General features: G+C 38.3%; 1 protein-coding gene across 2 annotated transcripts in view; it reads right to left on the bottom strand.

Annotated features, from left to right (window-relative positions):
* The window catches only part of Tec (tec protein tyrosine kinase), a 109,657-nt gene that overhangs the window by 66,980 nt on the left and 28,113 nt on the right, over nt 1-14,564 (bottom strand). For both annotated transcript variants that reach the window (XM_048784435.1, XM_015482083.2), the window contains 2 exons: nt 10,052-10,124; nt 8,618-8,803 (listed from right to left, as the gene is read on the bottom strand). In XM_048784435.1, coding sequence (XP_048640392.1) covers nt 8,618-8,755 — 138 coding nt within the window. In that variant the 5' untranslated portion in view covers nt 8,756-8,803; nt 10,052-10,124. The remainder of the gene's footprint in view (nt 1-8,617; nt 8,804-10,051; nt 10,125-14,564) is intronic.

The raw sequence follows: 14,564 nt of genomic DNA on the forward strand, positions 1-14,564 counted from the left end.
GGGGGATAGTAGAGGATAGGAAAGGCAGCAAAATACAACAGACACTAGTATGGCAATATGTAAATCAATGGATGTGTAACTGATGTGATTCTGCAATTTGTATACGGGGTAAAAATGGGAGTTCATAACCCACTTGAATCAAAGTGTGAAATATGATATATCAAGAACTATGTAATGTTTTGAACAACCAACAATAAAAAAAATTTAAAAAAAGAATTGTAATGCAAAAAAATAACAAAGTACATGTATAAAGGCATAAATTGGCATGAACATACTTTATATACAGAGATATGAAAAATTGTGCTCTATGTGTAATAAAAATTATGCATTCCACTTTTGTTGTATATTAAAAAAATAATAAAATCAATAAAAAAAGAAAAAAAAGAATATTTTTATTGATTCTACTTTTAAGTTGCAGGAGAATCAAACCTTTGAGTAAACTTCTCTTGTATTAAAGGATTACATATAATATACTGTTCTCCATAAAAAGCCATATGTACCTAACAACTGTTTTAATACAAAAGAAAAAGTTGAAACTAAAAAGTGAGGAGGTGAGAGATTAGTAAATTAGTGAATTTTACTCATCCTAGTGGATCATGCTAAAATAATTTTTTGTTGGGAAGGGGATCTTCAGTCTTTAATGATACACATGAGAAAAAGAGTAAGAAAATAGAGGACACTGAACAATTTTTAAGTCAGATTTCATGTTTGGAGACTCTCACATGCAATCACTAGGGTTCACAATATAGTTGGCATTTTATAATATAGAACAAAGAAGAGCACACTTCCACATATTTCTCTTCCTCTCACCATGAACATTTAAAAAACTTTATTTCTTGACTAACTAAATGCAATGTGTGATCATGAATTAGATCCCAAACTTGGGGGTAGATAAGGAAGGAGGTTGGAAAAGAGCTATAAAGGGGGACCACAAATGTAATTTGACTATGGACTGAGATTAAACATCTCGATATTGATCATTGAATTGTGGTTATAAAAGAGAATGTCCTTGTACTCAGACAACACACAATGACCTATTTAGTTGTAAAAGGGGAGGAGGCAATGTCTGCAACTTAACTCTCAAACAATTATGGTGAAAAAAAACAGAATCATTACTTAAAAGTTCTGTATGCTCTTATTGTAAATTTTCTATATGCTTGAAACTATACAAAGTTTAAAGTTACCAAAAAATATCAGGAGTGTGGATGAAGGGAATGGTATTGCTCCCCTCATCTACCTTACATAGACTTCAGCTTCCTAAGAAAAAAGTGAGTATTAATTTATTAAATGAAGATAGACAACCTGAAAAATTAAAGCGATAAGTCAGATCCTTGGATTTGAAACATGGTATCTTAGCCTTTTTGAGTGATAAAGGATAAGAAAGGTTGGATCCAAGAGAGTAGAATAAGAAGACAGGTATAAATCAGAAATGGGAGAAGAGATGGAAGAAATTGAGACATTAAAAGGAAGTTCATGCTACGTTATTTCAGAAATAAGGAGGATTAAGTGCCAATGAGAAAATGAGTTTTCATGGGATAATACAGTTGAGATTTTTTAGAGCCAGAAAAAGTCGTGTCACACATTAATCAAAGTACTGTCCATGGACTACAGTGTCCCTCAGTCACAGTTTTGCTTTCTGAGATCTCAGTTACCTGCTATTAACCACGATCCAAAAATATTACATGAAAATTCCAGGAAAAAAAAAACTCATAAGTTTTAAGTTTCATGCCATTCTCAGTAATGTGATGAGATCTTAAGCTGTCTTACTCTATCCCACCGAGTACATGAATCATCCTGTGTCCAACACTACCGGTCCATTAGTCAATTAGCAGGCAACTTGGGTACCAGATCCACAGTAACAGCATCACAGTGCTTGTGTTCAAGTAACACTTATTTTACTTAATAATGTTCCCTGAGGCAATAGTAGCGATACTGGCAATTTTATTATTTATTCTTATAATTGTTCTATTTTACTATTAGTTATTAATCACTAAATTAAAGCATAATTTATAAATTAAACTTTACTGTAAGTATTTATATAGAGAAAAAATATGTATAGGATCTGGTGCTAGCCATGCTTTCAGGCATCCACTGGGGGTCTTAGAATATAACTCTCAGAGAGAAGGCACTATGGTATTGAGAGCTACACCACTTTTTACAAACTGGTGAACTTCCTGGCAACCTCTAAAGTCTGATGCTAATGCTTCCAACTACCCTGAAGTAAAAGGAACTATTTTTTTCCACCCCACATTAACTCCCCAAAATTTAAGAAACTACTGAAAGATACAAAACTTCAGGAGGGCCCTGTAAGTTTGGGGTTCCCACTTGGACATCCACCTAATCCAAGAATACAACTAAGAGAGTAATATCAGATCATTTCAGAGCCTTGGTAGACTTTCATCTCTGCATGGTTGAGAGCTTCCAGGTTCCTGGAACTGGTCAAGAAAACAACCCTAATATGACCAGGCGACCCTACAGAAATATGAGGGATTTCCAGGGTGTTAATAGATAATAGTGTGTAGATAGTTGGATCCTGGCACACAGGCAGAGAAATATGTCACTGGGAGCAGACTGGGCAATGTTAGCAAAGGCAAAATGTGAAAGAGCACTTACAAGTTAGCAACAACAACAACACAACAAAAGATAGCTGAGAATGGAGGGAGATGAAAGAGAGGAAAAACTGCATAAAACACTCTGTTTTCCAAGTTAAGGCATTTTAACATGATCATAGAGAATCTATAGCTTTTGAATATCCCTCTGACGTCTGGATGGATCAAAGATGATAATCCAAGAAATGAACCAGATAAGGTAGTAATCCACCTAAAAGATGGAATTGGGGACTGTAATAAACTGCAACAGAAGGAAAGAGAATTTTCAAAGTGATGCTTAATTTTATGTGTTAACTTGAATGGGCTATAAGGTTCCCAGATTAATCACTGTTTTTCAGTATGTCTATGAGGGTGTTTGCATATGAGAGTAGCATCTGAATTGATGGACTATTAGACAGCTCTCCTCAATGTGTGGTCATCCTCTGATCCTAAACAGAACAAACGGTAAAAGAAAGAGGAATTTATGCCTTTCTCCTCCCTCATTTATGGAGTTGGGACACCCCCTCCCATCAGTTTCTGCTCTTGCCCTGGGATTTCCATCATTGGTTCCCTGACTGTGGCCTTTGGATTTGAATTAATATATCACTGGCTTTTCAGGGTCACCAGTTTGCAAACAGCATACAACTCTTAGAATTTCTCAGCCTCCACAATCATGTGAGCCAATTCCCATAATGTATCTCCTTTTATATATATAGATAAGCATATATATATATATATATATATATATNAGATGTGTATAAGAGACAGTATATATACACACACACACACACACATACACACACATATACACATATATAGATTTGGTAGCAGATCAGATGTGTTTTGGAGTTGAATAACTATATATACATATATATGAAAGGAATATTTAAACTATACAGAGTGAAGAAGATTATCTTAGAACATCCAATTAGAAGTAGAAAAAGGACAAAAGACCTGTTTGATATTAACTTTTCCTATACAAAAAAAGAAAGTTTTAAAAAGTCATAACGAAGCTGGGCACAGTAGCACACGCCTGTAATTCCAGCAGCTCGGGAGGCTGAGACAGGAGGATCATGAGTTCAAAGCCAGCCTCAGCAAAAGCAAGGCACTAAACAACTTAGTGAGACCCTGTCTCTAAATAAAATACAAAATAGAGTTGGGGATGTGGCTCAATGGTTGAGTGTCCCTGAGTTCAATCCCTGGTACCAAAAAAAAAAAAAGTCATAATGAAAGTAATAAATAAAACTATTCTCAAAAGTTTTAAAATAAAATGTTATCTAGGGAGAGAATTAAACAACAGCAGATGGGGTAGAGAGGGAAGATGAGAGGGAAGGGGAGGGGGGATAGCAGGGGATAGGAAAGGCAGCAGAATACAACAGTCATTAATATGGTATTATGTAAAAATGTGGATGTGTAACCGATGTGATTCTGCAACTTGTATTTGGGGCAAAAATGGGAGTTCATAACCCACTTGAATCAAATGTATGAAAGATGATATGTCATGAGCTTTGTAATGTTTTGAATAACCAATAAAAAAAATAAAATAAAATGTTATCTATATTCTAGAGAGCTGTAATAACCACCCACCCCCAATTTTCCCTGGAATATCAAGGTGGTTTCAAAGATAGGCTTTAAAGAATAGCCCTGCAATTTCTTACATGTGTATGTAATTTTTTTGTTTGGTGTATGTTATGCAAGTTTTTAACTTTTCTATGCCTCAGTCCCTTATTTTCAAATAAAGTCTAAAAAGACTTAATATAGCATTGCTTAGAGAAATAAAGGAAATTATATGTCAAATACTTAGCACTGCAGCTGGCTTATAGTTAGTGTTTAATAAGTCGTATCACTTTTATAACTAATGTGCAGGAAACAGTTAATATAACAGCTGAAGTTGGTATCTGGCAACTTGGACTTTGGCAGGGTCCCACTATTGCCAATACTGATAAGTGTGTTCTCACTGTGCCTCAAGAGTACAAGAATAGGATTTATGTTGGACATCTACTTTCTTTCCGGAGTCTATAGTTTTGGTATATTCTATATATTCTATGCAGAGGGTGTCTATGTGACCAGTCCCCCAAAACACTTGGGCACTAAGCCTCTAATAAACTTCCTCGGAAAAGATCTTATAATTGTCAGAATTCAACGCTGGACAGAAATGCACATCCTTTGTTACTCTATCAGGAAAAGACAATCGGATGCTTGCATTAGGTCCCATGTTCCTGTTCACTTTGCCGATTTTGCTTTGCATCCTTCACTATAATAAATCGTAGCTGAGTAGGACTAAATATTAGGACCTAGGAGTCCTCATAACGAATCAACATTGTGAGGTAGAATGCCTGATACTACTAGTCAACCTATTCCTTTGATATTCTAAACTACTTGCCAGAGTCTATACTGGGGCAGTATTACAGACAACAAACCAACCAAACTAAGACCATCAAAGTCCAATTATAAAAATTCCTCCTGGGTATAGTGGCACAGGCCTGTAATTGTGGCAGCTCAGGAAGCTGAGGCAGGAGGACCGCAAGTTCAAAGCCAGCCTCAGCAACTTAGGAAGGTTCTAAGCAACTTGGCTACACCCTATCTCAAAATAATAAATAAAAAGGGTGGGGATGTGGCTCAGTGTTTAAGCTCTCCTGGGTTCAATCCCTGATACAAAAAAAAAAAAAGTATCCTAATTTCCTAGCAAATAACGGTGGTCAGTTTACATACTACTTGAAATTTATTTTATTCAGCAAGTCAACATATAGAAATCTCTCTACTTTTTTTTTTCTCATCTTTATCCAGTTGGTCTTTTTCCCGATAAAACTCCAGTCCTGCTCCTCCCTGGTTTCCGTCTCAGTATTACATGGAACCTCCAATGGAACATCAAATGGCCTATCCCATGGGTCATTTAGTTGCACAATTACAAAGCAACATCACTTGCGAAAACTCCATGACCCTTTGATCTGTGTTTTTATGAGTAAGATCAAACAACAGCTGTCAGGAAGATCTTTTTTCAGTTCATTTCAATGTATGGAAACACAGGACTAATGAAATAACCACCAGAAAAGAAAGGAGGACAAACTGAAGAATGACCCAATGTAGTCACTGGAACACAGATTTTCAGGAAATATCTTGTCATCCAGAACAGAATTTCTCAGTATACTTCCAAAAGCACAACAGGCAGTATGCCTATTAGAAGCATTTCATAACAGCTTCTTGTCACCATGTTGAAAGAGATGGGGTCCAGAGAATAAGGATGGGGTGGATGTCTGTTTGCCATTATGATTGACTAAGAGTTTTAACATAATACTAGTAACCACTTGATTGCTATGAAGACCTAGGAATCATAGCTACTGGATCAACAGCCTGCCTCCTGGTTAAAAAAAAAAACAGGACAACTATGAACCACTTAAACATCTCTAGGCTATTTATTTTAACCCCAAATAGCTTACAAGTTTTTTCAAATTCACTTGTAGAGTCTTACATCTTTAACAAAATATTATTTTTACAACTCCTCCTGATTCTCATGCAGTACCCACCTCACAGCACTTTTTGAATCATCACTTCTAATGCTAGGGAGATGAAAACCAGAAGATTGTCACCGGAAATCAGAGAACTGAGCACATTCACCCAAGTGGGAAAGAAATATAGTAGTGAGGTGCTATGAGCTCACCCAGAAGACAGACTGAAAGCCATCATGTGACAATTAGCCCAGAATAGTCAGAATTAATGTTATTTCAAGAATTAAGACTCTTATCTTAAAATTCTTAATTTTAAAAATATTGACAGCTATTTATTTTTAACTGTGAGAAACAAACAACTCCGCAACCACTTCGAGCAATAGGTCACCAATGAATGTCAGGCTAGGAGGAAAGAAACAGGAGGATGGAAGTGCCCAGTAGTTCCAGAAGAGTGAAAGGTAAGGCAGGAATTAAGCCAATGGCACTAGGATCTCTGGACCACTCAGCAGCGATCAGGAAGGAGAAGGAATCTGACCTGAGGTGTTTAAAGTAGGATTTCACATGTAGGACACCACCTCGTTCTGTCCTTTCTGGTTCTCACTGCAGCTAAGGCTGGGATCTAAGTAAGAGGAATCACCGTGCTTCAGACAAAGCAAGGAGTGCACTTTCAACTTCATTCAGTCAGCCCTCCACATCTGCAGGAGCCACATCCACAGATGTGACTGAGCACACACAAAAAATATCCAGGGGAAAAAGGCTACATCTCCACTGACCATGTACTGACTTTATTTTTTTTCATGTCATTATTCCCTAAACAATACAGTATAACAACTATTAACAAAGCATACATTGTATTAGGTATTATGAGTAAGTCTGGAGATGATTTAACATATATCAGGATGTGTGTAGGTTATAGGCACCTACTCTTTTTTTATAGAAGGTGTTTGAGCACCTGAAGATTTGGGTATCAGAGGCAGGTGCCTGGAACCAATCCCCCACAAATACAAAGGGACAACTATAAAGCAATCATCTTCAAAGTAAATTAACAATTACAATGTATTTTAATACTATCAGGCATATTTCTAAGCAGATAATATAGGTTTCTGAGGCTTTGTAGCTAGAAAAGAACCACATTTACCACATTCACTGCTACGCTTCTATTTTCTCCTTAAATTTACTATATAAGATTCAAATTATAACAAATCTTTACCACACAGCAAAAACGTGTAAATGTTTCCCTTAAAAATCTGGTTTATATTTTAAAGTGATTCATATTTCTGGTAATAATCCTTATCTGAAACATTTTTGGATTTCTGAATTTTTCAGATTTAATAAATGTAACATAGCACACGTACCACACATTACATAACACAGGGACTGAGACAGTCCCACGCAAACACATTCACATTTCTGTATGCACACACACAAATATTCACGATGAATAGGATATAGACAAAATCTGGCTTCCACTAAGGCATGCTTTTGCAAATAAGAGTTTTTGAGGTTTTGGATTTTAGCATTTTGGGGATTTAGGGTTAAGAGACTACGGTCTATGTGAAACTGAATAATCTCGCAATGACAAGCCACAGCAGAATTCAACAGAGTCGAAGACCATTTATGAGCAACAACGCAATTCTGTCTGAACTGGGGGAACCCAGCCATAGAGAAATCAGTGGGAGTAAAACGAAAACAGAACAAGTCAATCAACTTCTGAGGATGGTACTCTAGGAAATAAGCAGAACCAAAACCAAACATGAGGATCATCAAGTGCCCACTATAACCAAGCGCACAGCAGCATGTGGCCAACCAAGAAGAAACCCAGTCCCCAGCCACTCCCTAGAACCCAAAAATATTTCTAGCAGAGAGGACCTTGGCAGTACTAGAAAATGCCATTCCCAACATGTCAAGAGCCAAAAAGTGGGCTGATGACTACTCATTCACGCACGCCATCCAGAGGTGGAAACAGAAGCAGAAGCAAACGGAAAAGCCAGGGGGTTGGTGAGCACAGCCTTCCTGGAGCACGTGCTCCCTGGCCCGGTTTCTTAGCTGCCCCTCCCTGCTCCTGTCATAGGAACTTGGCAGTAGCTGCTTATCAGGAAAAGAGCTGAACATTTCTGCTTTAGGTCAACTTCAGGAACATGTTGGGACCACCAAATCACTAACCAGTTTTAAGTAGCTTCTATTTAATGATGAAGCAACATTATTATGAAGCAAAGGACACAGAGTACATGTTTGCTAAGAAAGACTTTGATACATAATATGGTGGTTTGTGGGAAATAGTGCACAATATAGATAATTAATCCATAAGGATCTAAAATTGATAGAGGAATTTACTTTCTCTGGCCCATTTGTTCAGTAGTTTGATATAAAATGAGCATCAATATGTCACGGGTCTATATTTAATATAACAGACATGTAATTTCTATTCACATGCTAAATTTCAGCTTTCACATTCAAATGAAAACAACTCATAACCTTAACTTCATCATCCCACTGCTCATGCCATAAGACTAGAGAGCAGAGCAGTATAACAAGTCATATCGACACGGAAATCGGCAACATATTGCTGTGATGGTCTCCTACCTCCGCTCGGCCCTCATAATAGGTTAACATGGACTTCGTAAGTACAAAAAGTCTCTCTTTGTAGTTTAAGGGTGATGTCTTCTTTTTCTGCTGGGACCTTTTAATAAGAATCTCTTCTAGAATACTGTTAAAATTCATCTCGGTCTTCTGATCACTCCTTCTGCTGCCATTGAAGATCCCAGTATTCTAACGTGAGAAAATAAACAGTGAAAATGTGACATTTTAATTACACAAGGATGTTGCCATTTCAGATTACCAATATAGGCTTTCCCTCACCCTCGCTGAACCCATGAATGTTATTCTCTGAGCCTGGATTGAGAATAACCAGGGCAAAAAGGCTCAGCCTCATCTCCTACCCCACTCTCCACCCTGCCCAGTCATTTCATAAGAAAAACTAACCCAGGTTCCCCATAAGGATGACTCCCTCTTTTGTTTTCCCCAGCATCCCTTGGCTCTCTAGCACACTCTTCTTCGATTTGATTGCAAGGAACAAAAATCTCAGATGGCAAATTCATTTCATTATGTAAGTGTTTGTTTAGGCTGGCGCTGAATTGTCTCAAGATGTTAGGACATAAAACAGAGGACCACATAAACATCACAGGCTCTTGAACAAAATGAATCGCACACAGTGGTAAATCAATTCACACTCTGAGAAGGGTGGAAGCTCCACCCAGCACCCTAGTCACCAGGGCCATAGTGACTAGGTGACTACACTACCATACTCCACCATTCCCCTCCCTATGGCTCCTGCCTCAATCATAAAAGAAAGGAAACCCACTCAATCACAGCTAAACCGAGTCCACCTGGATAAGAAGATCCTCAGTCCTTTATAAGGGAGTCCATCTCTCAATATTGTCCATACCTACGCCATATCCTATAATAATCAACAAAATTTAAATCTGAAGGCCTAAAGATACTCAGAAAAGGCCCAAAGATCTTTATTTGAGATAAACTGAATTAATGACAGTCTTTTCTCCCCTTGTCTCCAATGCACCCTTTCAAGAAGTAATTGTATTGAGGAAAAAGGAGTCACATGAAGAGCACTACGTGCCTACTTGATAGCAGAGCCAGTGACTACTGAGGGACTCCATCATCCTCCCCTCCAATCTGATAACTCTCTTCCACCAAATGGCCATCCATCTAATCAGGCTCTTCAGGGTTTTTTAAGGTTACTTTACAATAGCTTAACCTCTGAAAATCAGGTGCTTCATTTATAAAGTATGGAGGGAAATACCACAAGGTTAATGTGAGTTTAAAATGAGATGTGGGGAAAAAACTTATTATGAAATCCTACACAAATGTGAATCGCTGTTACACTCTACTGCTGTTTTCCTCACTCAGAGCATTTCATCCTCACATCTCAACCATGACAGCAGCTGCCCCACCGGCCTTCCTTTCCCCAGACTCTTGCCTTATTTCATTCAAACAACATACCCCGTATTCCCGTTGAAGCCGTCTTCAAAGATTCATCATGCCATTTCAGAAATCCTCACTGTCTCTCCAACACCTGTAGGATAAACAAAACTCCTTAGTCAGACACTGGAGATTGTCCACAATATGGCTGCAACCTGACATCTAATCTTTACTTCCACTCTTCCCCAAACAAGCCACACTTCAGTCAAAATAGTCAGTTAATACCTACGGACTCCTCTTGCAGCATTCATTTCCTAACCTAGAAAATTCTCCTGACTCCGCTCTCTCCATCTATGAAAATTCTACCAACTCAAAACTTGACTCCTCGATGTAGCCCTTCCTGATGACTCTGATTGATTCAATACCTTCCAATTCCTGTACCAGTCACCTCTCACTCATCATAGAGTGCATCATATTCTTTCATGTCTGTAGTAATTAATGTACATGTTGTGGTTTGAATGTGGAGTGTCCCCAAAAGCTCATGTGTTGGAATCATGGTTCTAATACAGCAAGGTTCAGAGGTGCAGACTTTAGGCAATGATTGGGGCTCTGACCTCATCAGTGGATTTTGCTGAATTAACCACTGAGAGTTGAATGGACTACTGGGTGGTAACTGTAGGCAGGTGAGGCACGGCTGGAGGAAGTAGGTGACTGGGCATGTGGCCTTGGTCTACAGATGTCCCTAACCCCGCCCCTTTCTCCTTCCTGGAAGCTGTGTTCTCACATCATGATGTTCTACCCATTTAGGCGCACAGCAATGGAATCAGCCTTGCAAGGATTGAGACCTCTGAAAATGTGAGCCAAAGCAAACCTTTCCTCTAAGTTGTTCTAGTCGGGTATTTTGGTCACATCAACGAAAAGCCGACTAACAATACGTATTTTAATTTTTCAACTAGCTATTAGGCTCCCAAAAGTATCTAAGGGTACACCAGAATCACCTAAAGAGTGTTTTGGTTTTGGTTTTTAAATATTGATGTCCTGGCTCCACTCCTCACCCTCCTTTTTTACCTTCACTGGGTCTTGGGTGAGCCCTAGATCTCAGGATGTTATATACAAGTAGGATTGAGCATCACTATCTTAAATGAAGAAACTGGGATCTTGCATTTCTTTTTACCTCTGTTGGTACTTTCAGTAGCCTCTCAATAAGCAGTTAAGTCATGAACCCCTTAACTAATGAGTGTCCTGAGTACTCAGAGAAAAGCTCTTCTTCTCTTTGGCTCTAAGGTGGTTGGTCTTATTCCATATTAAGATTCTACTACTCTATTTTGTTTTCCTGTGAAACTGTTGGCATGCAAATGCTACTTCTTTAGAAATTACCTTATCATCTTTGTGCAACACACATTCAGTGCAAGATAGAAATGACTACTTACAAGAAAGGCTGCCAGGAAAGGTAAGCTATGCTCTGGAAAACAGGCCTCATACAAACGTGGGGTTTCCAACCCAGTGAGCAACACCCACAGTCACCAAATGAAAGGCAGGCTTTTGGAAGGCCCAGAGGATAACTAGGGTGTGGCTTATCTTCAATTCTAGAAGCAAAAGGTCTCAACATCAGGGATAGGAAAAAAGATTTCACGTTGCATGCCCCGGGGTGGAGTGGGATTCACCTTATCTAATTTATATGAGAGATAAATAGTCTTAAACAGAATCATATCACTTCAGTAGAAAGGTAACACAAACCAAGACCAGAAACAAAGACTCCTAGTTCCAAGGAAAGGGTTCTCTCCACCATTCTAGACCACACAATTAAAGTGCACCGCTGTTGAAATCATTGTCAATGCGCAATCCTGGCCAAAGCAACTATTAAAGTTCACAGGGATGTAAATGAAGGACAAATCTCCTCTTGTAGACTTCTAGCTAAAGATGGATGTTCAGTGCAAACATTCACCTTGATTCTCTCCTGATATTCCATTTAAAAAGGGTAGTTTGTGATTGTTATAGGAAAATTGTGTCAGATTCATTCCACTGTCTTTCCTCTGTTCCCCTTCCCTTCATTCCCCTTTGTCTAATCTAATAAATTTCTGTTCTCACCCCCCACACCATTATTGTGGGTTAGCATCCACATATCAGACAGAACATTCAGCCTTTGGTTTTAGGGGATTGGTTTATTTCACTTAGCATGATAGTCTCCAGTTCCATCCATTTACAGGCAAATGCCATAATTTCATTCTTTTTTATGGCTGAGTAATATTTCATCGTGTATATGTACTGCATTTTCTTTATCCATTCATCTGTTGAAGGGCACCTAGGCTGGTGCCATAGCTTGGCTATCGTGAACTATGCTGCTATAAACATTAATGTGGCTGTAATACGGGTCGTGTATTCATATATGAACAAATGAAAGTTATGACCAATTCATTCTACTGTCTTTCCCATTTCCATCCCCCTCTCTTCCCCTGACTCTGCCTGTTCAATCCAGTGAACCTCCCCGCTCCCTCTCCCACCCCCACCTATTTGAGCCAGCATCCTCATATCAGTGAGAACATTTGGCCTTTGGTTTGTGGGGACTGACATATTTCACTTAGCATGATAGTCTCCAGTTCCATCCACTTAGTGGCAAATGCCACAATTTCATTCTTTTTTATGGCTGAGTAATATTCCATTGTGAATATTTACCACATTTACTGTATCCATTCATCTGCTGAAAGACATCTAGATTGGCTAGCTATTGTGAATTGAGCTGCTATAAATATTGATGTGGCCGCATCACTGTAGTATGCTGATTTTAAGTCCCTTGAGTATAACCAAGGAGTGGGATAACTGGGTCAAATGGTAGTTCCATTCCCAAGTTTTCTGAGGAATCTCCATACTGCTTTCCATAGTGGCTGCACAATTTGCAGTCCCACCAGCAACGAATGAGTGTACCTCTTTCCCCACATGCTTGCCAAAATTTGGTTATTGCTTGTATTCTTGATAACTGCCATTCTGACTGGAATGAGATGAAATCTCAGTGTCATTTAAATTTGCATTTCTCTAATTGCTAGTGATGTTGAACATTTTTTCATATATTTACTGACTGATCACATTTCTTCATCTGTGAAGTGCCTGTAAAGTTTCTTTGTCCATTTATTAATGGGGTTTTTTTGTTAAGTTTTTTGAGTTCCTTATATATTTATATATATACAAATTATATATAATTTTAAATTACTTATAATTAATGCTCTTCTGAGTGTAGGTGGCAAAGATTTTCTCCCATTCTATAGGCTCTCTCCTTACACTCTTGGTTGTTTTCCTTTGCCTGTCAAGAAGCTTTTTAGTTTGACACCATCCCATTTAATGATTCTTAATTTTACTTCTTGCACTTTAAGAGTCTTGTTGAGGAAGTTGGGTCTACATTTTATTCTAGTAGGCACAGGATATCTGGTCTAATGCCTAGGTCTTTGATCCACCTTGAATTGAGTTTTGTGCTGGGTAAGAGACAGGGGTTCAATTCCATCCTGCTACATACGGATTTCCAGTTTTCCCAGCACTATTTGTTGAAGAAACTATCTTTCTTCTAATGTATGTTTGTGACTCACTCTTTATTCTAAGAATTAGCAACTACAATCTAAACAGGGTTGATTATGAGATAAACGTTATTTCTACTTACTTTTCAGGATAAACTTGAATCATACAGAGTTCTTTCTTTCTTTTTTCCTCTTACTATTTACTGTGAAATTTAAGTGGATTCACTTTAAGTGGCAATATTCTGCCACCCATACTCAACTTGACAACTTGAATACTAACTGCATATTGATGGTATCAGTATTTGCTCATGTATTAGTCAGCTTTTTGTTGCTATAATGAAATGCCTAAGGTAGCTAACTTTAGAAAGAAGAGAGGTTTACTTAGCTCACAGTTTTGAAACTTCCAGGGCAAGGTACCCATTGGTCTGGTTCTGGTTCTCAGCTGTGTCACACCCCGGTGGATGGTAATAGCAGGAGCACATGTGAGAGCAACCAATCACATGTCACCATGAAAGAGTGGTCAGGCTCAGGCCTGCACAACAACTCCCTCACAAGAACCACCTTAACCTGTGTGACAGCACATCCCCAATGACCTAAGGTCCTCCTACTAGGCCCCACCAATTACAAGTCTCATCTCCCAACATCACCACATTGAAGATCAAGCTCCCAACACATAGACCCTTGGAGACAAATCAGATCCAATTCTTAGCAGCTGGTAAAAATCTGTTTGATAATATTAACATAATTAAAGGTTATTTGACAGTTAAGAGTGGAGGTGGGGAATAATCACATCGTGATTATATTATTAAGAGTTCCTATCTCTTAGAGACACACACTGGAAAATCTCCATATAATTTTACTGTCTGTGCTTTGCTCCATATCTGATGAGGGGTATGTGGGAATATAAACAAAATAAAATTGTTCATGCCGTAACTGCTGAAGCTCAGTGTTAAATACAAGGGCTTCCTTATACACTCCTATTTGCACTTATCTTTGAATTTTTTTCCACAATAAAAAGTATTTAAAATACTTGGTTTTGCATGTCCCAGTCATGGAACCCTTTGGAACCAGTAAGAAAGAGAATAGAAAAA

Source organism: Marmota marmota, unplaced genomic scaffold (assembly GCF_001458135.2).
Source record: "Marmota marmota marmota unplaced genomic scaffold, marMar, whole genome shotgun sequence".
Lineage (NCBI taxonomy): Eukaryota > Metazoa > Chordata > Mammalia > Rodentia > Sciuridae > Marmota > Marmota marmota.